Source organism: Tachyglossus aculeatus, chromosome 11 (genome assembly GCF_015852505.1).
Source record: "Tachyglossus aculeatus isolate mTacAcu1 chromosome 11, mTacAcu1.pri, whole genome shotgun sequence".
Classification (NCBI taxonomy): Eukaryota; Metazoa; Chordata; class Mammalia; order Monotremata; family Tachyglossidae; genus Tachyglossus; species Tachyglossus aculeatus.
In genome coordinates, this window is record NC_052076.1 from 42,719,238 (window position 1) to 42,742,594 (window position 23,357).

At 53.7% G+C, this 23,357-nt stretch overlaps 1 protein-coding gene across 5 annotated transcripts in view; it reads left to right on the forward strand.

Moving 5' to 3' along the window:
- Nucleotides 1-23,357, forward strand: part of GSE1 (Gse1 coiled-coil protein) — a 574,350-nt gene that overhangs the window by 529,512 nt on the left and 21,481 nt on the right. For all 5 annotated transcript variants that reach the window (XM_038754464.1, XM_038754465.1, XM_038754467.1 and 2 more), the window contains 4 exons: nt 10,026-10,225; nt 20,352-20,524; nt 21,341-21,538; nt 22,991-23,182. In XM_038754464.1, the coding sequence (XP_038610392.1) occupies nt 10,026-10,225; nt 20,352-20,524; nt 21,341-21,538; nt 22,991-23,182 (763 nt within the window). The remainder of the gene's footprint in view (nt 1-10,025; nt 10,226-20,351; nt 20,525-21,340; nt 21,539-22,990; nt 23,183-23,357) is intronic.

Genomic DNA, 23,357 nt, shown 5'->3' on the forward strand with positions numbered 1-23,357 from the left:
TTGGAGGGCGGCCTGCTGAGCTTGTGTCCCGTATTCTGGAGAGGGGAGGCACAGCCTGTGGAATCCTGCAGTGGGGGAGAGTGGGAAGGTAGAGCTGCCCTATTTTCATTGAGTCGGAAGTGCCCGTTCTTCGGGGGGGGCAGGTGCATTTGGAATGGTAACGGGAGGGGCGCTTCTCTTTCGTCTCCTCCCACCAGCCCCCAAAGGGAAGTCCTTCTTGAAATGGCATTGATTGGAAGATGATCTTCCATTTTCCTTTCTGTGATTTCCCCACGCAGACCCACACACGCTTTTCCTTCCCCTATCCTCTCATGTGTCTGTCTCTTTCTCTTTAATCACCTCTGACTCCCTGACTCCCCCCACCCCGGCCATCCCTTCCTGCCTGTGCTTTCCCCACCCCCTCGGCTCTGTCTCGCTCCTACTTCTTTGCTGCATCTGGCTGCTTAGCCCATCAAAAACAACATTAGTGAATTCTGACATTGATTTCCTGACGCTTGAATTTTCCCCGATTCCAGTACTATTCACGTAGGCAGTAATTTTCCTTTGTAGCTCTATACAAATATCTGCCCCAGCAAATTCGTTTCATAATGAAAATCCACACATTTTTCTCTGTTGATTTAGATTTAACTACTGTGTAATTTGATTGTGAAATCTTTCCTCAGCTTTAGACCCCACTGTCTGTCTGGGGGTGTAGGAAAGATCAGCTTGTACGTTTCAGCCAGGCGGTGGTTTCTCTTTCTCCCTCCCCCTTCCCTCTCTCCCTTACCCCCTTCCCTGTCTTTTTGTAAAAATGGTATTTAAATGATTACTATGTGCCAGGCACTGTACTAAGTGCCTGGGTAGCTACAAACTAATCATGTTGGACACAGACCATGTTCCACATGGGACTCACAGGCTCTCCATTTACAGATGAGATAACTGAGGCACAGAGAAATAAAGTGACTTTTCCAAGGTCACACAGCAGACATGTGGCAGAGTTATGGTTAGAACATGGGTTCTAGTAGAAAGCCAGCCCCCTTTCTACTAAGCTTCGCTTCTCATCTTCCCCACATTCCTGAAGTTGCGAACAAATGTTTCTCCGATTTGGTGCTCTCGGGCAGGGTGTCTTAATGGGTGGTGATCCATCAGCCCAGCCACAGGGTAGTCTGGCCTGGCTGTTCAAGCCCAGGGTTTGCACAGCGAGGCGAGTCGGCAGGTGGATCCTGTGACTGAGGAACTGAAGCAGAAAAGCCCGGCGTTAAAGCCTGTGGGAGTTGGTTAGTTGTGGGGGTTGTGGTTGTTCTTTGGCCTTTGGTGTTGAAGGACTATCCATGGTATTGGATTCCTTGAATCACTGCTCCCAAAGGGATATTTGAGCAATGTCCACTCTACTCATTTTTGCCAGTGAGGAAAGTGAGTCTCAAAGAGGTCAGGGTCAGTTCTGGTGGAGGCTGCTCTTGATAGGAGGTGTTAGCTATGATTGACCCTTCTGAGTTTCTAGTTTTTGTCCACCCATCCACCTTCTCTCTGACAGATTGGTAACATGGCCTAGTGGAATGAGCCTGGAGCCAGAGGATGTGGATTCTAATGCTAGCTCTGTCACTTGCCTGTTGTGTGACCTTTGGTGAATCATTTAACTTCTCTGGGTCTGTTTCCTCACTTGTAAATTGGGGATTCAGTACCTTTTCTCCCTCCTACTTAGACTGTGCCTCATTTGGGGTAGGGACGGTTTCCAACTGATTGTCTTGGAGTCTACCCCAGTGGGTAGTACAATGTTTGGCACAAAGTGAGTTCTTAACGAATATTACAGTTATTGCTTGTATTATAAATAATCAAATCAAGGCCTAGATTATGCCAGGAGAGCCAAGGAGCGTTAGGTGTGAGCTCCAGGCTGTCCAGAAGTCCCCTTGTCCCCCAGTGCTCTGCTGCCCAGCCTGTGGTGGCTGGCCAAACTTGCCCAGGAGGAAGACAGTGACACACAGGTCTCTTGAGTTGGCGATCCAGGGTGCTCTCCCCCACCCCTTGAGCTCTGCTCAGGAAGCTGCTTGAAGTCTTGCCTGAGAAGGGACACGGCTCCACTTGACGTGAAATCCGACCTTAGAGGGAAAAACGAGATAACCAGAGCCGGGTCAGCAGGGCTGGAAGCCGCAGGAGATCACTGGTCCCGCCTTCCCCCCACCATCCTGGAAACCCCCTTTCTGCTAAAATTGAAATCCGGTTCGATGGGAAACTGTTGGAGAGGGTGAGCAGGGGCCCTGCCAACTAATGGCTTGTGGGGTGGGGGGGGGTGGTTTGGCCTGCCAACTTCTCTTCAAATCACCCCATCACATCCCAGGTGTGTGGGAAGCAAGGGACTGTGAGTGAGGGAAGAGTCACCTCACCCTCTCATTTCCCCATGTGCAGCCTAAGAGGGGCTGGGAGGATCAGGTGACTCTTTCTTCGGGCGGGCTGGGGCAGGAAGGCTTCTGGCTGGGATTTCTGGTGCGTCCTCCTTTAGGTTCACGTGGCCCGAGGCTTTGCTTCCATTCCCCATTTGGGGTAACCTTCAGCCTGCCCCAGGCTGGACCCTGTGCAGCCAGCAGGTGTTCACCAAGGTGGCCGGTGTCCCTGCCCCACACGGTGCCGAGAACACTCCTTCTTTCCACCCTTCAATAGCCACCGGACCCCTCTGCCCATGGGAACAGGTCCATAGTGGGAGTTTGCTGTCCCCATCTGCAGATGTTGGGCGTCAGGAGGACAGTCATCTGAAACGTTTGGTTGGCCACCAGTTCCCTAGAGTGGAGCACCTTAGCTTGGAGGTGGGCTGCTGACTGAGTCTTCGGGCCCCAGGACTGTGGCATCTGGCTCTGTCCAGGGCTGGGCCAACCCAGAGTGGAACCCGGACCTTATCTGACCACATGTGGCATCTTGCTCTGTCCAGGGCTGGGCCAACCCAGAGTGGAACCCGGACCTTATCTGACCACATTTGGCATTCTGGTGTGCCTCCTTTTTTTTTTTTTCTTTAATGGTAATTGTTAAACGCTCACTTGTGCTGGGCAAAGGGAATTTTATAGGACTTAACGCTTTCTTGCCCCTTGAGGCTGTAGCACTGACCATGGCTCCCAGAATAAATCGCCTCAGAAAGGGCACGGAAGTTGGATGACCCCAGGGAAGAGATTGTGATTATTCCTTCACTTCCTCATCCTCTGGAAGAATATTCTCCACTGAGAAGACAAGAGAATTAGTCAGTCAGTACTATGTATTGAGCACTTGCCTTTTTTTAATGGTATTTGCTAAGTGCTTACTATGTGCCAGGCACTGTAGTAGGCTCTGGGCCAAGGTAATGAGGTTGGATACAGTCTCTGTCCCACATGGGGCTCACAGCCTTAATCCCCATTTTACAGATCTGAGGCACTGAAAAGTTAAGTGACCTGTCCAAGGTCACATAGCAGACAAGTGGCAGAGCCAGGATTAGAACCCAGGCCATGCGACTCCCAGGCCCAAACTTTTTCCACTAAGCCAAGCTGTTCTAAAGGCTGTTGGGGCTTGTAGTTCTGGCAGCCTTCTGACAGAAATATACATGTTGAAAAGGTTGGGTGGGCAAAGGATCACTGCTGCCTCTGTGCCCCCTCTCGCTCCCTATCACCAAATAGGAAGGAGGAGCTGTGCCACCTTGGGCCAGTCATTCAACTTACCTGGGCCTCAGTTTTCTCATCTGTAAAATGGGGGATTCAATACCTGTTCTTCCTCCCATTTAAACCGTGAGCCCCATGTCACCCGGGGACTGTGCCCAACTTGATTATCGTGGCACATAGTAAGCACTTAACAATTATCATTATAATCATAATTACTATTCCTTGACAGAGCCTGGCCAGGGCCAGCTCTGTGGCAGTCCAACCCCATCCCGTGGCCTCTAGGCCTGGCCCTGGCCCGTGCTGGGGTGGCCTGGAGGTTTCTTCAGGAGGAGTACCTGTAAAATGGATGAAAGTCAAGAGGGTGGCAAGGATGATGTGCAAAATGCCAGTTCAGAGCCTGAATACAGCAGTTCTGCTCCTCCCGGACCATTGCTTTGGACAGTCTCCCTAAAGTGGGCCTGAAACAAGAGCACAGGACTGGGAGTCAGGAAATCTGGGTTGTAGGCCCCACCTCTCCCCCTGCCTCCTGTGTGATTGATACTGGCCGAGTCAGTACACTTCTCTTTGCCTCTGTTTCCTTATCCGTAAAATGGAGATTAAAATACCCATTCTCCCTTCCCCTTAGACTGCAACCCCTATGTGGGGCAGGCATCTTGTCTGACATGATTGTCTTATTCTTCCCCCAGCAATTAGCACAGTGCTTGGCCCATAGTATGCACTTAATAACTACCGTCATCATTCAGCTGGAAATCATATGCAAGTGGCTCCTGAGGCCATGGCTTTCTGCTATAGGGGACAGCAGTTTGGGGGTGAGGAGTTGGGAGGGGCAGAGTGGTCAAGTGAAAAGAGCGAGAGCCTGGGTTCTAATCTCAGCTCTGCCACTTGTCAGCTCTGTGACCTGACCAAATCACTTCACTTCTCTGGGCCTCAGTTCCCACATCTGCACAACAGGCGTTTAATACCTGTTCTCCCTCCTAAACTTGGAGCCCTGTATGGGACCTGATTATCTTGTACTTACTCCATCGCTTAGTACAGTGCTTGACACATAGTTGGTGCTGAACATGTACCACTATTATTATCTCCTGCTCTGCAGCAGAGGCACAAAACACTAAGCTCCTTGAAGAGGGCCTGATTCTTGGATCCGCCCTCAGCCTTGTGCTGCCTTGGTGGTTCTCGTCATCCTCCTGTACTCAGGTCCTCGATCCGAGAGGGATGGAGCACTACTAGTCCAGCCAGGCTTGTTGACCGGTCACTCTTCAGCCGCTGTCCCTGGTTCAGATGCAACCAAGGGCCTCCGCTCCCACCCGCCCTTCCTCTCCCCTCTTTGGGGGTCTCAGCTGTTAATTACATTGGCCCGTCGGCCTCCCCCACTAATCTGCTCTCACTGAGGAAAGCGGAAGGGAGGTCAGACAACAAAGGTGACACCGTCACACTGCGCCTCTTGTCATCTCCAATCCAGATTAGTTTCATTGACTAACTCCTTGCTGAATACCACCAGTTAATTATAATGATCACAAACCTTCCTGTTTAAAGCCACACAGCGAGAATTAAGGTTCTGAAGTAAGACTTTAGCTTCATTAATTGCCCGGCTCATTGTGATGGTATTGATTGTTAACGCTATCGTGTGGTGAGTAATGGCTTCCCAGCTCAGAGGGGATTAGGCTGCTAATTGTTCTTGGCCTTGCGTTGACAAGATAGACTTCAGTGGGTGTCAAATCCGTATGGGCTGGTTTCTTTGTCACGGCCAGCTTTTTGCTTCCCTGTCCTAACTGCTCTTATAAATGAAACTAATTCTCAGCGGCTCGGGATTAATTAATAAGGCACCGTAGCTAATAACGCGTGTCCCCGCCCCGGCTGTGGGGAAAGCTCCCACGCGCTTCGTGTTTTTCCTCCGGGCTCCCACCGTCTCCGGGGAGCAGAGCAGAGGCTCGGGGTGGGAGCTGTGCCTCCCTTCTCTCCCCCTACACCTTAGCCAGCCCGGGAAAGGCCCCTTTCATTTAATCAACCAATAGGACATACTGAATGCTTACTCAGAGCAGAGCACTATATTCAATGCTTGGGAGTGTTCGGTTGACCAAGTAGGCCTGATCCCTCCCCTTGTAGAATATCTACTTGTGGAAAGGGATTGCGTCTGCCAACTCTGTTGTGTTGTACTTTCCCAAGCGCTTAGTACAGTGCTCTGCACACAGCACACCATAAATGCTATAAAAGCTTCTAGGAGCTTACGGTCCGGCAAAGGAGATCAACATTAAAATAAATTACACGTAAGGGGAAGCAACTGAGTTTAAAGGTAAGCACTGAAAGGCTGTGTGGGGAAATAACCCCAGTGTTTACCAGGGTTTGGGGGTGAGGACTCAAGTGCATAGGTGGTATTAATCTAGGAAGGCTTCCTGGAGGAGATGAGGCTTTAATAGGATTGGGAGCATGAGGGGAGTACTGACTGGCAACCTGTGGTCTGCCGAAGGTGGCCGACTATATCCCTGAAAGTTGTGGCCTGACGCCAGCGTAGCCTGACGCCAGCGTAACCGTCTTTTTGTCTTGGGGCCAAGAACGGTGACCTGTTCTGGCCCCTCCCTCCTCTCCCCAGCGTTCACTTAATCCCATCATGCATTGAACCTTGGCTCTGGTCCCTCTTGTTAATGAGGCCCGAACCTGAGAGGTCGACATAACCGTCTTCCCGGCGCGGGCCCTGCTTCAGGCTTGGATTCTGGCGCTTTTCCTCCCTTGGCTGGTGGTTGGAGGTTTTCAGCATCAGGCTTTCTGCAGGTCGAGAGCGCCCTCAGATTTCTCATTCATTCATTGTCATATTTATTGAGCACTTATTGTGTGCAGAGCACTGTACTAAGCGCTTGGGAAGTACAAGTTGGCAACATAACTCCTCTCCTCTCCTCGGGTCTCAGCCTCAGGAGCTTGGGCCTCCTTAGAGGCAGCGGTGTACCCACTTGTCTTCCGTGCCTACAGGTCATTCAGTCTTCGGGCACGGGCGGTGACTAAGCAGCCCTCTGCCCAGCTCTGGCGCCTCTGGAGCTGGCGTGGGGGTGGCGAGGGCAGTCAGGCCCCACCCCGTGCCCATCCTGGACTACAGGGAAGTCGGCGCCAGTGGCAGCCCAGGATGAGGCATCTGGGGGTTTTAGGCGAGGAACTGGTGTAGACCTGGGATAAGAGTGAACATGCTGTCACTTCAGTCACAACAGTATTTATTGAGTATGTATTGTGTGCAGAACATTGCACCAAGCGCCTGAACCGGGGAAAGATTTGGAGCAGGAAGGACTTGCACTCCAGAAGTAGGTGTAATTAGAGGCCTCACCTAGGCTGAGGGACTCTGTGTGGAGCTTCTAATTGTACGCCCCCAACCCCCACCGTGGTTCTGCCCCTCAAATCATCCTCACCCTGCCATGCTCTTCAAACTCGTATTTAGTCTTGCCTTTTCACAGCTGAGGCCCTCAGAGGCTAAGCCACCCGACCACTGTGTGACCAAGAGTTGATGGGAAGACTGGGCCTGGAAGCTGAGGTGGTGACTCCCAGCATCCCTGCTGTCTCCTTGGAGCCTCGGTTTCTTTCTCTGAGTGTGCTTCTCTGCGCCGCCTGTCCCCGTCATGCGTTTCACCGCCCCCCCCCCCCCAACCAAATTAATACCTCTAAGTGTCTCTGTCTGCCCCTCCCTGGCCACTGGTCTCGGGGCCTTGTGAGGATCCTTGCCGAGCTGTGGGTGGGTGGGGGGCTGGCACAAACTGGCGGCAGCCGCAGTCTGGGAAGTGGTGGCTGGGTATCTCGAGGCTGGAAGATCTTGTTACTCTCGCATGAAATTCTGGTCTCCAACTGCCCCGTGCCCTCAGCAGGTCCAGTAGACCTGGGTTCCACCTCCCACGTGCCTCTGGCTCAGACCAGTGCCAGCAAACCTGGGGCCTCCAGACACTGAGCGAATCCAGAGTGTCCCCTCATGCTGGAACTGGGGGCAGCGTACCACTCTCCCCTATTTAAAACTGGCCCTGGCCCGGGAGAACCCTGTTCATCTGAGGGAGAGCACAGAGCTCTGATGGCTTGGGAAATTTGGGATTTTTTTCTCGGTGGCGCCTTTTGGCAGTCCTACGATAGCATGACTGTGCTATGACCCCAGCAGAGGGGATGGTGTGGGAGGGGATCCGGCCTTCCTGGGGCTCCTGGACTCTCCCATGGCCGCTTCTCCCCATGGGCCGAGAGGAGAGGCTGCATTCACAGTCACCACCGGGCGTGGTGGCAGGGACTCTGACGCCCTCTCTGCAGGCCCTGGAGGGCGAGGCAGGAGTAGAGCAGCAGTCAGAATTAGGTGAGGCAGCCGGGAGGGGAGAGGAGATTTGGAAATGGGTTTTCACTTCCTGCGCTGGCCCGTCCTGGCCCCCAGGCTGTTTGGTTGCTAATGTCCCGGGCAGAAAACTGTCAGGCCGGGCAACGGGTGGCTGCTCCTCCCCATCCTGTCCCACCCCGCAGATGGAACGGAGAGTAAGAGAAGAGGTTCTCCTTGGCTAGAGAGGGTCCAGTCTGCTGGGGTTCCCAGACTGGGGACTTGGGGGACTGAGGGCGCCTGCCTCTGTGTGGCCCCGTTGCTAGAGGGCAGAGGGAGGAGGATCCATCCCGGCCTATTTAAATGTGGCTGGGTGGCAGAGCTCTTTAATTCAGAGAGGATGTTCCCCTAATAACCGCCAAATGGCTTCCAAGCACACAGTCCCCCTTGCAGCCCCCAAACTGCCAGTGCTGAACAAAGGCGTGTTGAATTATAAATAAACAGCTAATGGCTTTGGAGGCCTTGAAATCGTGCAGCAGCAACTGCAAGCCCCAGGGGTGCCTGGGCCAGTGCCCCTGGGATTCTTCCCCACATCTTCCCCTTTTTACTCCCCACCATCCCCCCCGCCGCCCCACACCCCATTACAGTAGAGGAAGCCAAAGTGATCAACTCCAGTATATTTGTATGTTGGTGGAGCTGTCATCCTCCTGTTTGTACATTTAGGCGGGGAAGAACGGCCTTGTGGTTTAGAGTTCTCCAATCTCCTCTTAACCCCAAATCCTTGGCTCCCTGCCTCCCCTCCAGGTGTCCCAGGCCTGCTCAGGGGAGTGAGAGAGCAGCCAAGCTGCGGTGTGATCTCTGATCCGACAGATGTGGAGGGGCAAACTCTGGTGGATCTGCCCATTTAGTCATCTGTCCATTTAGTCCACCTGTGTTGCCTCTCTTGGGGAGCTCAGCACTAGTCCCCCCAAAACCTCACTGGGGTGGGGGAGGGTAAGGGCAGACAATTCTTGAATGGACTTCCTGAGGTCCTGGGACAGAGCAAGATTTGAGCTCTGTTCTGGGTTTTGTCCATCCCATTCATACATTCATTAAATTGTATTTATTGAGCACTCACTGTCTGCAGGGCACTGCACTCAGCTTTTGGGAGAGTGTAATATAACAAACACACATTCCCTGCCCACATTCTAGAGGGGGAGAGTAGACTGCTGCCACATCTTCCCCCTCTCACCCCCGCCTCTGGGGTTTGGGGCTCCGCCGTCCCGTGTTTCTCCCCACCCTCTTTCTTTTCCCTTCCTCAGCCCACGTCCTCCCTCCACACATCTGCCAAGCTGGCTCTCTTCCTCCCTTCAAAGCCCTACTGAGAGCTCACCTCCTCCAAGAGGCCTTCCCAGACTGAGCCCCCTTTTCCTCTCCTCCTCCCCATTCTCCCTACCCTACCTCCTTCCCCTCCCCACAGCACCTGTATATATGTTTGTACGGATTTATCACTCTTTATTTTACTTGTACATGTTTACTATTCTATTTTGTTAATGATGTGCATTTAGCTTTAATTCTATTTGTTCTGATGACTTGACACCTGTCTACATGTTTTGTTGTCTGTCTCTCCCTTCCAGACTGTGAGCCCGTTGTTGGGTAGGGACCGTCTCTATATGTTGCCAACTTGTACTTCCCAAGTGTTAGTACAGTGCTCTGCACACAGTAAGCGTTCAATAAATATGATTGAATGAATTACTATCAGTAAACAGATTTCAGATATGTCCATAAGTGCTGTGGGGCTGGGTGGGTATCTGAGCTCCCAGTATGAGTTTCTGGCTGGTGTTTGGTGGAGTAGCAAGGAGCTTTTTGGAGTCCTTTACAGGTTCAAATTGTTCGGCGGAGGGGAGGCAGGAGTTTAAAATGGGAAAATGAAAATGTTTCCTGTCTTGATCTCTCTGAAACTGTAACCCTACCAGTGTACCCCCAAATAGGTCTGTTTGAGGAGGATGGGGTTCCTTCTTTGTATTTCTGGGAAAACAGGTTAGGATTGTTCGACAAGCCAGTAAGCATGACGGAGGCTTGGGTCATGGACCACCTGGCCCAGCGGCTCTGGGTCCTGAGATGTGGCTGGCTTCCGGTTGGTTTTAGGATTCTTTCCCTCACTTGGGCTATGTCCTCTTGGTCTTTTTCAGGGTCTTCAATAAGCAGCGAGTCTTCCCCAGTCTCCTCGCCAGCTACCAACCACAGCTCTCCGGCCAGCACGCCCAAGCGAGGACCCATGGGCCCCATTATCGTCCCCCCGGGGGGCCACAGCGTGCCCAGCACACCCCCCGTGGTCACCATTGCCCCCACCAAAACGGTCAATGGAGTCTGGAGGAGCGAAGGCCGCCAGGTAAAGGGGTTGCATTGTCCCTGCATGGGCCGGGTGGGGTGGGCGGGTGTGTGTGTGTTTGTGTGTGTGTGTGAGAGAGAGAGAGAAATTGCAGTCGATGGTATCGATGGTATTGAGCACTACTATGTGCAGAGCACTGTACAGCTTGGAAAAGAACAATATAGTTGAGTTGGTTGATGCCATCCCTGCCTACAAAGAGTTTACAATCTAGAGGGAGAGATAGACATTAAAAGAGATTACAGATAGGGGAAATAGAACATAAGGATATGTGTGCATAGGTGCTGTGGGGCTACATTGATTATCAAGGTGCTTATGGGTCACACAACCAAGTGCATAGTGGATGTGAGGGGAGGACAGATACGTAGGCGAAATAGTAGACAGAGAACCCATGTGGGTAGGTATGTATGAGAGGGGTGATTACAAGAGGGACCCAGATCTGTGAGTGAGAGGGATACTGTGGAGTCAGAAAGGATTTTGCTCTTACCAGAAGGCAGGAGGATTAGAGGGCCTCTTAAATGTATTCAGCCAACTCCAGCCGATAAGAACCATTGTTATTTAAAAAGAAAAAAAAAGGGTTGAGGAAATTCAGCAGTCACTCTCCTCCACTGAGGAGGGTGTGATCTACAGGCATAAACAAACACAAAGCATGCTTGTCAACTACAGGGCAAAAGAAGAAGGTCGACATTTGGCTCTTCGTAGAAATATTTTAGGTCTTTATGCCAAATCTAATCAAAGGTGGTGATGGAGCAGAGACTGCCGTATAAACAGGCCCAGATAAGAATCCAGTCTGTGAGAATGTCTCAGTAAATTTCCTGTACCCCAGCCCTATTTTTTATTTAATTATTTTTTATTTTTGCTGACCTGCCAGGCTATTTTTGCTTAATGTGGGCTTCCCCCCTCACCTGGCCCTCTGCAGATCTTCTTAGACACATGGACACATTGCAATATGGAGTGAAGCACTTACTAATTAAGAACCATTGTTAGCAGTTATTCTCTCCTGTATTTTTATGAAGGATTCCCGGAGGGATTCACCACTTGGAAATACTAATTAAACCACAAAGAAAAACGGGATGGAGGAGGGAAAAACCTCCAGACTTCGAGCAACAACACAATCCTTCCCACCTAGAGTTCTCAGAGACTGTTACCATTAGCGGTTTTGTGGGGTCAGAGGGAAAACACTGGAGTTCACTGGGTGTGGGCATCTGGCTGCCTCTCCCTGGGGCCCTTGGGGGGAACCCAAGTAGGGTCCTGCCTGCGTTTTAGCTTCAGGTTGGAATATCCCAATGAGAAAAGGAGGGATTTGAAGCAAAGCCCCCCGACAGCTGTTGATTCTAGTCACCTCGGATCAACAGGAGTTGCCAGAGATCAGTTTGTCCCTTCTCCGGCAGCCCCCTGCCCTCTATTTTGAAGACCTGCAAGAGGCAGTGTGGTGTAATGGATAGAGCACAGGCCTGGGTATCAGAAGGTCATGGGTTCTAATCCTGGCTTCATCATTTGTCTACTCTGTGTCCTTGAGCAACTCACTTCACTTCTCTGTGCCTCAGTTACCTCATCTGTAAAATGGAGATCTAGACTGTGAGCCCCACATTGGACAGGGACTGTGTCCAACCCAATTTGCTTGTATCCACCCCAGCACTTAGATCAGTGCCTGGCACATAGTAAGCGCCTAACAAATACAGTTAACAAATACCACAAGCCTTACCCATTCTACGTAAGCAGTGTCACAATGACTACAGACGGAGGGCTGGCCGGTCTCGCGTCACATCTCCAACCGTGACATCACTGGTTGCTTGGAAAAACCAGGTGGTGGTTGTCCTCAAAGGGAGCCAACCTCATGGCTAGCCACTGGCCTCCTGAGAGCCTGACCTAGCCTCTATAATCCCTGACCCTCCTCTGAGTAACTCATTGCAGGCCTTTTGTCTCTGAGTTTATCCAGACCATCCAAGCTTTCTTGTGTGCTCCACTTCTGGGGCTTACACACCTGCCGTCAGTGCAAGGTTAGTTGGGAGCTTTTGACACTAACCCTGAGCCCTTGAGAGGACGGTCGTGCCTTTATTGGTGAGCAGGGCACTGAAAGCTGGAGGAGAGCCTTTGCTGTAGCAGATGAGGTAAGCTCTTTGAGAACAGGGATTGTGTCTCCCAACAGTATTGCACTTTCCCAAGCACTTAGTGCTCTGCACAAATTGGCACTCAATAAATTGAGGTTGAAGCAAGACCTAGGGAGCCTGCAGATTGTGCCCAAAGAGCCAGGGGTTTCTTTTCTGTGCCATTTTTTTTTCTTTTTTTCCCTAGTGCCCTAGTTCCGAGGTAAGCCCTAGGCCTCATCTCCCCATCTGTTTTCAAGCCAGAACTTTTAGCCCTTGGAATAACCCCCAGATCGTGAAGCTGAAGTTACCCAATCCTTCCCAGTACCCTCTTTCTTCTTTCCATCCCATTCCAGCTCCCTTTCCATTCCCCTCTTGCCGAGACGGGCCCCTGAGCTGACCTGCCATTGCCTCCTCCAGTGTGGGGAGATATACGTTCTCTTGGCACTGTACTGTACGCTAGTCATGTCCTCACAGAGGTGTGTGGTGCCGCTGACCTAGGTTTCTGACCTTCACCTCCAGTATCGGCAACCCTCTGCTTCCTCCTGTGGAGGAGAGGGGTGGGGAGATGGAAGGGGGCGGTTTGAACCTACCTCCTGGCTCTGCCTGGCCAAGGAATAAAAGTAATAATGATGGTATTTTGTGCCACACACCATACTAAAGGCTGAGGCAGATACAAAATAATCAGGTAAGACACAGCCACTTCCCATCAGAGGCTCACAATCTAAGGGAAAGAGAGGATAGTTTTGAATCCATCCTAGAGATGAGGAAACTGAGGCCAGAGAAGTGAAGTCACTTGCCCGAGGTCACGCAACAGGCAAAGGGCAGAGCTGGGATTTGAGCCTAGGTCCTCTGTTGCCCCAGGCTCTCTAGGCCCCGCTGCATCTCGTCACCGGCACCCCTGCCTTGCCCACCAGTCTAGAAGACCTCCCATCTGTAGGGAGGAACATGAGATGGGATTTCCACCCTCTGCCTGCAGATAATGAGGAAGGAGGAATGTGAGAGTATGAGAAGTATGAGGAATTTGAGAAGCAGGCTGGGGATTGCTTAGGTTGCTCCTTGATTGGACCACAGTCACCTCCTCTCACCCTCCAGATAGCAGCGTTCGGGATTGGGCCCGGGACAGCCCCTTCCAGTGGGAGGTCCTGGCCGCCCCCCTCCCTGCTCCAAAACCCGACAGCTGCCCGATACCCTTCCTTAGTTGTCCGGGAACAGAAGACCTCATAAATATTCTCTGCATGAAAGTTGCAGTGCCTTTGCCGCGTGACTCATCTGCATGGAGCCCCATCGCTCCACGCCGAGACTTCTCTCTGCCTCAGAAAGATTTAGTCACCCCGGAGAAGGGCCGTGACATATCTGCTCCAGTCATTTACCACCCCGGCGGTTAATGAAACACTAATGCCACCGGGGACAGCTCTCGGGGAACGGGAACCGGCTCGCTGAGATGATATAAGACCCATCCGTTCTGGCACTGAGACTCAATTGCGAATTGGAGCCTTTATTTTTGTGGGGGAGAGGCGGGGGTGAGGAGGAGGCGGGGGCACAGGGAAGGGAGGGAGAAATGACTTGGTGAGGTTATTGAGAAAGAGTCGCTTAAGTGGACCCAGTGAGGAATGCAGGAATAAAAGTGGTGAGTTGTTGGCATCGAGCCATCACGTGCACCTTCCCGCGTGGGGGTTACTGATCTTGCTGAGGTAATGGGGAGGTTTTGAAAGAACAGATTAAATGAAGAATAGTCTATTTTAAACCTAATAGGGCATGTCCTGCATTCTGACTGGTGGAAATCCCTCACTAATCGCCAGAGAATGACCGATTTCCCCCCCCCTTCTCTTTTTCTCACTCCTCTCTTCTCTGTCTTTCATCGTCGCAGCTGCGCTCCCAGCCGCCTGCTCAAAAATAAATAAATAAATAAAGCACAGACGCTGCTTTTAGAAACGGCCGGCCGGCGTTTCCCCGTTAACACTGAGGGCTTTGAAAGGGTCCATCCGCCGCAGGGAGGGCTGAGGGCAGGAAGCTGGCGGCCGCTGTTCTGGCCCCCTCAGTGGGCCCCGCCCCCTCGCACTGTTGAGGTGGGAGGTGTCGCTGGGGAGGGAAGGTCCCCTCCTGCCCTTCCCCACTGCTTCCCCTCCTCCATCCTTTGCTCTTCCCCACCCGCAGGCTCCCTGCTACCCCCCGACTTTTTCGACCCAGTTGCTCCAGACTGAATCTGACCAGGTCACGAGGGGCGGAATTTATCCTCTCCTGATTCTGTTCACTCTCCCCGAGCCTCTGCCTCCCTGCCCCCACCCTTCCGTGTCAAGCCAGGACGGTGCCATCTGCCCCAGACGGCTTCAAGGCTGGGGCTTTGTCCAGAGCCTATGAGAGCCCGTCCCTGTGCTCGCCCCCAGGAGAAAGCGCCCGCCACTCCCCCAGCCCCTCCCGCCCCCAAGAGCGGATGTACCAAGGTCAGCTGTACGTCTGTTCTACCCAGCTCGCTCTGCTTATTAATTAATCAAGCCATTATTTGTTGCAAATAAGAGCGGGCAGGGTCGATAATGGGATTCCTTCTATCAGCTCAACCCGCGGGTTTTAAAGGCTGCTCTCTGGGGATGGGGCCATTCCTTTCTCCTGGGGGTCGGACAACTCGGTCGAGGGCCTGTGGCCGCGTCCTGACCCTCCTCTCCCCCTCCTTCCTCCAGCCCCGCAGCCAACCCGCGGTTGGGCTCGGCCTGCCGTGTGGCAGCCCCGACCCTCTCTTTTCTCCCCCAACCCCGCCCAACCAACCCCACCAGGTGCCTCGCAAGCCCAGGACCACCGCCGACCACCAGGCAGCTGAGAGATCCCAGGCGAGAGGTGCAAGTGTACTCTACAGAGGGCAGAGAGGTGCAAGCGGAGCGACTGGCCGAGGAGCGCCGAGGCAGGCTGGGCTTTGTTCACCGCATGCCTCGGCTGAGACGCCTGAATAACCTGTTTGTTTTATGGCAGTTATCAAAGGGCTGCTGAATTTATACTTGCTGGGCTGTTTCAAGCTCCAGAGGCGTCTGCATCCTCCCTGCATGATTAATGGCCTCTGAGAACAAAGCTGCCCATAAATCTCCAGGCAGGTAGTAAGTGGACATCTCCCCCGTCCCCTTCCCCTCTTGTGCCTTTGGTCCATCGGCCCCCGGTCTTGGCAGCCCAGGCTAGGTGCCCCCTCCTCCTCCCATTCCTGGCTTGTTGGAGCCAGAGGGGTCAGGAGCCGCTGCGCGGTGACCTCCTCCCCGAGGTGAAAGGCAAGGGTGCCGACTCAACTTCTTCCGTGTTCCCTGACCCACAGCGGCGGACTCTTGTTTTGTTTGATTCTGGGCTCTCTGACCTCCCCTGTACCCTTAGATCATCATCCCGTGAACGCACCTTCTGGAGGAAGTCAGGGGTCGCCTGGGTGGGGCGGGAATAGGCCCGGCCTGCTCCGTGCACGGGGGTTCAGGCAGTGCGCAGAAAGTGAACAGATGTTCCTGCTCATTAAAAATTCCAATCAACGGGTCCCATCTCTTTCAATTAATTATGGCCGATGTATCTTCTGAAGAGATTATGAAGTCTTGAGGAGCTATCAGCTGCTCACTGAGTGTTTGTTGTGGTCGTGTTTAGTAAATACACTTGACTGATGAAGGCGATTCTCCCAGCGGCACTGCCTGGCACCGGGCTGTTTAAATCTTATCTGTTGTGTGCCAAGATGTCACCGTCTGCTGAGATGAAGATGGATGGTCCAGCTTAAGAAGGGCAGCCTATGCAAAACAATCCGCCCTCCCACCCTCCTTCCCTGGCTCCCTCACCCCAGGTTAGATAAACTTGAGGTGTGGGAGGAACAGAGGCCTAGCTTTCATAGAAAAATTGCTTTCTCCCCGAGGAAGGTAAATATCAGGAGCGAGAGAAAACTGTGAAAAGCAGCGTGGTTGAAAATGAGGGCCTTGTATCTCCTTCTCTCCCCAAGTCTGGGGTGGTTTTGGGTGGGGGGTGGGGAAGAGGGCAGAGTTCAGAAAGTACTTCTAGAATCTCTTCCCTGACCCTGATTCTGTCCTGTCCCATCCTACCCCCTCACCTGCCCTTTTACTCCCTGTCTCTTTTCCTAAGGCTTTAATCTCAGGTCTTTGGGGTTTCATTTGTTGTGGGCAGGGAATGTGTCTGTTATTTTGTTATATTGTACTTTCCCAAATAGTATAGTGCTCTGCAGACGGTAAGCACTCAATAAATATGGGATTGATTTATCTAGAGTAGGACTCAATTCTAATAAGTTGTTGGGAAGAGATGGGAATTAGCAGATTTCAACCAGAGGATCCTTGCCTAGCCACATGACCTGATGTTAAAATGGGTTTCGGAGATCGAAGGCTTTCCAGAGCCTGGATTCCCTGGGCCATCTGTTTGTCCCGTCCCCTGTGTCCTGTCCCCTCCCCCCCCCACAGCTGGGGCTTTCTGACTGCTTCATACCTTGAGCTTCCTCCTCCCCTGGACCCTCCCTGTAGCCAGACACTCTCCGTGGTAGACGTCTGTGGTGTGAGCCCTGCTCACTTGCTCTAAAGGCTGCTTTAGCTCTGTCTGAAAAGCCCCACTGCTGCTCATAGGGTTTTAACTGTGAAAGCCACAGACCTCAAGGAAAGAGACATTTGGGTAGGGGTGGGTCCTGGGCAGAAGCCACAGGCAGGGACCAGGGCTGAGGACCATCCTCTGGGACCCAGAGAACACTCCCCCTCCAGAAGGGGAGGAGGCTCCTTGGTCTGGAGCAGGAGGAGCCCTGTGCACAGATGGAAGCCGCGCTCCATCCCTAAGAGCTCAGTGGCGGGTCTCGGCCTTCCCCATGGCCCAGGACGCGGTGAGGACGGCCCTTGTGGGAAACTGCTGCCCGGTGCCCACTTCGAATTCAGTCGTCTCCTGCAGCCATCAGCACTCTCGGTCACTGGTCAGGGCTGATATTCTCCCTCCCGAGGGCTCCCCTGGGAAAACATTGGATGCTCTGGGTTCGTGTTTCTGGCACGAGAGACCCCGAAGGGGTAGGGGGACATAGGAAGGCACCCGCCCCAAGCCGAAGCGCCAAGTCTGGTGGAGAGACAGCCGCTGGTAGTATACGGGAGGACCACCGCCCTCACGGTTTGCAACTGGGTGCCCTGATTGGGAGAGGAAAGACGGCCTCAGGGTTCTGAATCCCGTTGTGAATTAACGGGGATCACCTCACAAAAGGTCCCAGATGGCGGCAGGTGTTGGGTGGAGGGACTGAGGCACTGTTTCAGTTGGGCAAGGGTTAACCGTGGATTTTGCATTAACTCTTTTCTGAAAGGTGTAGGCCAGTTGTCCTCTGTGAAACAGCTGTGGGCCGAGCCTCCATCCACCCGCCCCTAGGATAAGGGGCTGACAAGTGGGTGGGCTGGAGCCGGTGCAATCCTCTAATAGATCGGTGAAAGCTGTGGAGACAAACTGGTCAGGGAGCAAGTGAGGGTGGCCTGGGGGATGTCTGATTGTACAGCCTGATTGCTGATTTTGACTTCTTTTGGCATTTCTGAACTGCTCTTCTGCCTCACCACACATCTAGGCTACTGCCATGAGGCCTTCCCTCCTCTGTCTTCCCCCACCAGTCCCACTCTAACAACTCGGTCCTTTTGAGGACTGGGAGAGTGAGAAAGAGTGCCCGGCTGTGTAGCACGGCACAAGGGCCAGGTCAAGTCCTGGCCTCAGCAGAGAGTAGCTCGCTCAGCCGACCCAGGATCGGTTGGCGCTCGTTGCCCTGAGTCCAGCGCCAGAGTTGTGGCCGCCCCACCAGAGAGGCAGATGGAGCCGCCCAGAAAGTGGACTATCTGGACATGTGGAAGTAAGAGGTGGCCTCTCCCTGCACTGTTGTGGGGGGGTGACTATTTTATTGCTAAGTCAGGCTAGCAGGGCCTGGAGTGATAGGCATTCCCTTATCCCCTCCTCCACCTCCTTCTGCCTCCCTCTGTTTCCCCCCTCTCTGTCTCCCCCGCCATTCTGTTCTGTCTAGTGTTTGTGACTTGCCCTCTCTCGCCCGCCCAGGAGGCAGGCTGCATGGTTCTACCAAGCATCTCCAGGACGGTCTTACTTCTTCTCTGCCCAGGGCCCAGCTCAACTAAGGCTTCTCTGGAAGGGTCTGCTCAGTGGCTAGGGCAGGGGTTGGGTGGTTTGGAGAGGCTCTTCCCATCTCACCTATTTGCCTTGTGACTTAGGCTGGGGTCAGTTCCCAGGAGCTGTGGGGGTGGTATGGCCAGGTCAGAGAGAGAATGCTTGAACCAGGGCTAAGAGAGCCTTAAGGAGCTGTGGCCCCTTCTTGGGCTTAGTGTGGGGTCATTTTTTTTCCAAGTGGGTTTTCACAACAGAGAGAGGTAGGCACTCTCTGATCTAACGTTCTTGCGTGTTTCCCAGTTCCTTGGATATTGAAGTTGAAAAATCCAGGTGCCAGGAAGGTTGGCGTGGGCTGAAATCTCAAGGTCCCATATCCTCCCGACTCCTCCAGTTAGGCCAGGAGGGACCCTATATGTATCTGCTGTACCGGTGGGCAGCCACAAATCCCCCAGGGAGAACTGGGATTCTCATTCCCGTCGGGAAGTGAGTTCAGGATCCTCCGTGCCCGCTCCCCGACCCCCCAAAACCAGCTACAGCAACAGGCGGAGCCCTGGAAGGGAAGCATGGCTGCCCTGAGCTGGGATCCTGGGGTTGGGTCTGTCCCTTGGCAAGCTCTTGGCTCCACCTTGGAGAGCCTTCCTGCTGATTGAGTCCACTGAATGTCACTATTGTCACCCCCCAGCTTTGAGTGAGTGAGGTGGGGAAACGAGTTCATGGAAGAGCTGGGACTCGAACGCACAGCTGTTCACCAGCCTTAGGTTTATTTAGCCCATGGGCCCACAGTTCTGGAGAGGAGGCAGTCGGCTCTGGGTGGGACGGACCTTAGGAGGTCACGGAGCGGCCCCGGTGATGGTGGCTTCTTGGCGCCATTCTGGGGCAGCCTCCAAACAGGTTATATTACTACTTGTTTCTTTTTCAGTTTGAGTTTCTTTTGAGGTTGATTTGCCTCTGCTTCCCCTCTTCTTTGCCCCCATGCCCCCTGCAACCAACGAGGGTCCAGAATTTGCCGGTTCTGGCCGTAACTGCCCTCCCTCCTTCCCTCCACCCCTCAGCCCTGAAGGCTGTAACTCAAGGGGATGCTGGGGCTAGGAGGCCTAGCTCTGCCAACCAACCAGCCTCTGCCACTGAGTAGATTCATTGGAGCCACCAGATGGGCTGGAACAGGCAGGGCAGAGCAACTGCTGTCCCCCATCACAGCTGAAGTGCGGGCCACTCAGGGGACTGATGGTTGCGGACTAGCTTGCCCTATCCTGGTAGCGGTGCCCACATCCTGATGGCCCCTGTCTTTTTATGTGGGCGTCAGCATGCCCAGGGTAGCCAGAATGGAAAGTGAGCAGCTGCCATCGCAGCTGATGCCCAGCGTCACTTGAGGAACTGGCGCACGCGTGTGTGTGTGTGTGCGCACACGCGCGTGCGTCTTTAGAGGTATCGGGTCAAGGGTGAGGAATTAGTCTGTGGTCTCCCATCCTCCCCAGAGTCCAAGTATCCATAGGCACCGTCCTATGGCAAGACCACAACTCCAGAATGGGAACCTGCCCCTTAATCTTTGCTGGGCGGTTTTCAGGATGCAGAGCACTGAAGGTCTGGCATGGAAACAGCTGCTGAGCTATTGGAGTAGGTTGGACGGGGCGGTGGGGAGGAGGCTGCGGGAGAGGGGAGGGGGGCGTGTGTAGGCGCACAGGGTAATGGCTCAAAAATAGATATGCCTTGCAGTTCTGGTGGAAGTTCTCCCAAATTGGGCATATTTTGGGACTGTGAATTGAATTTCAAGCCTTGCGTTTCCTGATATTTTGATTATATGCTTCTCCAGAGAGAAGCCCTGATAATAGGCTCCTTGACCAGCGGATGTGGCTAAGATAACTTGTGGCCAGATGCATCTGTTTTCTTTGTGCCGGTTCCAGGCCCCAGCCCGGCCTCCCCACCCATCTGACTCTGTTGTGCTCTTCCTTTGGTTCTCACAGCAAGAAGCGGGGTCGAGGGGCAGCAGTAGCAGAGACCGCCTGATCGCTGAACCCCCGCTGCCCCAGGAGAAAGCAGGGGGCCCGGCCGTCCCGTCCCACCTGCTCAGCTCGCCCTACTCCTTCGGCCTCCCCCCCAACTCTGTCGTGCAGGATTCCCGCTTCCAACCATTGAAGTGAGTCAGGGAGCAGGGGAAGTGTGGGAGTATCCGGGAGAGCCCAAGGGAAACCTGCTGTGTTTCACTGGTGCATCTGAGAAGCAGCCCTGGATCCTGAGCGTTTACTCCGAGGCTATGCTCTCCTTCTACACCCCAGTTTCTGTCCACCCCAGAGCGAATCAGAGAGCAACCTCGCTGTCTCCTGTAGCTGGGGCAGACGTTTTGGCGGTGTATTTTCGGGGAGTGCGGTGGGTAACGATGCGCCACAAGAACCTGAGGCCGACGGTCCCCTGAGCCACAAGGTGTATGTCGCTTTCCATCTTCAAACTTAAGGACCGATGGCTGTCCCAGGTTAACGAGGCTGACCTCCACATTACAGCGACTGGGCAGTCCCAAGTGTCCGGGCCCTTTCCTCTAATCCCAGACTTTGGCCTCACGGTGACCAGGCAGTGTGGCTTGCCAGGCCCCCCGTGGCTGAGGGGGAGAGGAGGGCTCCCCGGGGTCCCAGAGGAACGGCTGCCAAAGTGGCGGGCGTGGTGTGGAGGTAGCCTGCGAAGCTGGGAGCCAGCTGGGAGCTGGGAGCCGGTGGCAACCGTTCCACCTCCTAAACCCGGCTTCCCACTGGAGCAAGGCAGAACGTTCCCCAGGAGGGCAGCCGGCCCCTGGAGATGCAATTTGGAGAGCCTCCTGGCTTCCAGACTGAACTACAGAGGGCAACAGAAGCACATTGATTTCGTAGCCCAGAAAAATAACCGCTAACCTCTCCTGCCTTCCCCTCACTTCCTCCCCCGTCCCTTCTCCCGCCCTGCCTCTCCTCTCGATTCCCTCCAGCAGCCTCCAGCGTCCAGTACACCACGTGGTGCCTCCCAGTGCGGTCACCGAAGACTACCTGCGCAGCTTCCGCCCCTACCACACTGCAGAGGACCTCCGCATGTCGTCGCTGCCTCCCATCAGCCTGGACCCGGCCACCGCTGCCGCTTACTACCACCCCAGCTACCTGGCCCCTCACCCCTTCCCGCACCCGGCCTTCAGGTGAAGGGACTTTGGTGGGCCAACCCTCCCCGGCAGGACGGGGCCGTTCCTGTCCCTGTCCCCCGGTCCCCTCGCTGAGCCTTAACTGGGTCACATGGCTGCCAGCTCTCAGACTCTGCCCGGTGGTTGGCCACTCCAGCCAGTTGAAGTGCTCCAGGGCTTCCTGTTGGGCAGTGAGATGTTGCAGGGGAGATTGTTTTGTAGACCCCGAGGACGGATTACCAGCCACTGCCCTCGGCAAGACCCTTCCCAACTGCTTCCGGGTCTTGCGGGAGGGCCGAATGCTTCGATTGGTGGGGAAGCAAAAGAGGACGCCAGAAGAACTGCCGGCAGTCTCCCTACTCCCCAGGAACACTTGGGGGAACTGCATAGGGCAGTAGAGAGGCTTTGATGTTGGGAGTGAGGATGGTTGTGTAGCCAAAGAGGGGCACTTGACAGTGTGTGGCAGTGAGGAGGAAGGGTCAGGGCTGAGCCTCTCCTCCGCGGCCTCCAACTGTTTCATTTCATTTGCCGTTAGACTGTAAGCTCGTTTCATTCATTCATTCAGTCGTATTGAGCGCTTACTGTGTGCAGAGCACTGTACTAAGCACTTGGGAAGTACAAGTCGGCTACATATAGAGACGGTCCCTACCCAACAACGGGGTCACGGTCTAGCAGGAGGAGACAGACAACAAAACAAAACATGTAGACAGGTGTCAAAATCATCAAAATAAAGAATTAAAGCTATATGCACATAGCTCCTTATGGGCAGGGAATTGGTCTTCCAATTCTGTTATGCTGTACTCTCCGAAGTGCTTACTGCAGTGCTCTGCAAACAGTAAGCGCTCATTAAATATAATTTATTGATTTCATTGATCCCAGATCCCCACCCCCCTGGGGGTGGCACGGGGGCTAGGCTGATAGATAGCGGGTATTTGTTTCCCCCCGACCCACATGGTGAGCTACCATCCAGGTGACATCTAAGTGCGCTTAAAGATAACTCATTGTAGGCAGGGAACATGTCTATGTTTTCTGTTATATTGTACTCTCCTGAGCACTTGGTTCAGTGCTCTGCACACAGTCAGCACATGATTTATTGATTTAAGATCTCCAAGTATAAGATGTTCTCCTTTCCCTGTCTTCCCACCCAATACCTTTCCGAGACCCATGGCGAGAGGATGTCATGGATGAAGCCTATTGGACTCCACCAGCCTGTGGTTGCCATTACTGCTGCTGCTGCTTTCCTCCCCAAATCCAAGACCCAATTCTCTGTTTCCAGCTCACCAGGCCCCTGCTGTGGGTCTCTGTGACTCCCTAATCAACCAGTTGTATTTATTGAGCACCTCCCGTGGGCCAAGCGCTGTTGCAAGCTCCTGGGAACGTTTGATAGGGAACGTCAATGCAGTCCCTATGCTTGAGGAGTCTTCAGTCTAGCGGGCCAGGGTGGCATAAAGTGTGTTCTCTCTCCCACAGGATGGATGATTCCTACTGCCTTTCTGCATTGAGGTCTCCCTTCTACCCGATCCCAACCCCTGGGTCTCTGCCCCCTCTGCACCCTTCAGCTATGCACCTCCACCTCTCTGGGGTGCGGTACCCCACCGAGCTCTCTCACTCGTCTCTGTCGGCCTTGCAGTCAGAGAGGATGTCAAGCCTGACAGCAGAGAGGTAAGTGGGGGTTCGGGGGTGTGTGGAAGGGGTGTTCTCTGGAAGTACCGTCTCTTGGTTGGGTACTTTACAAGTGCCCCCAGTCTCCCGGGAACAGGTTGGGGTGTTCACTGCATACCTAGCATCTGGACTTGTGAGGATGATCAACCTTTGACCTCTCTCTCTCTCTCTCTCT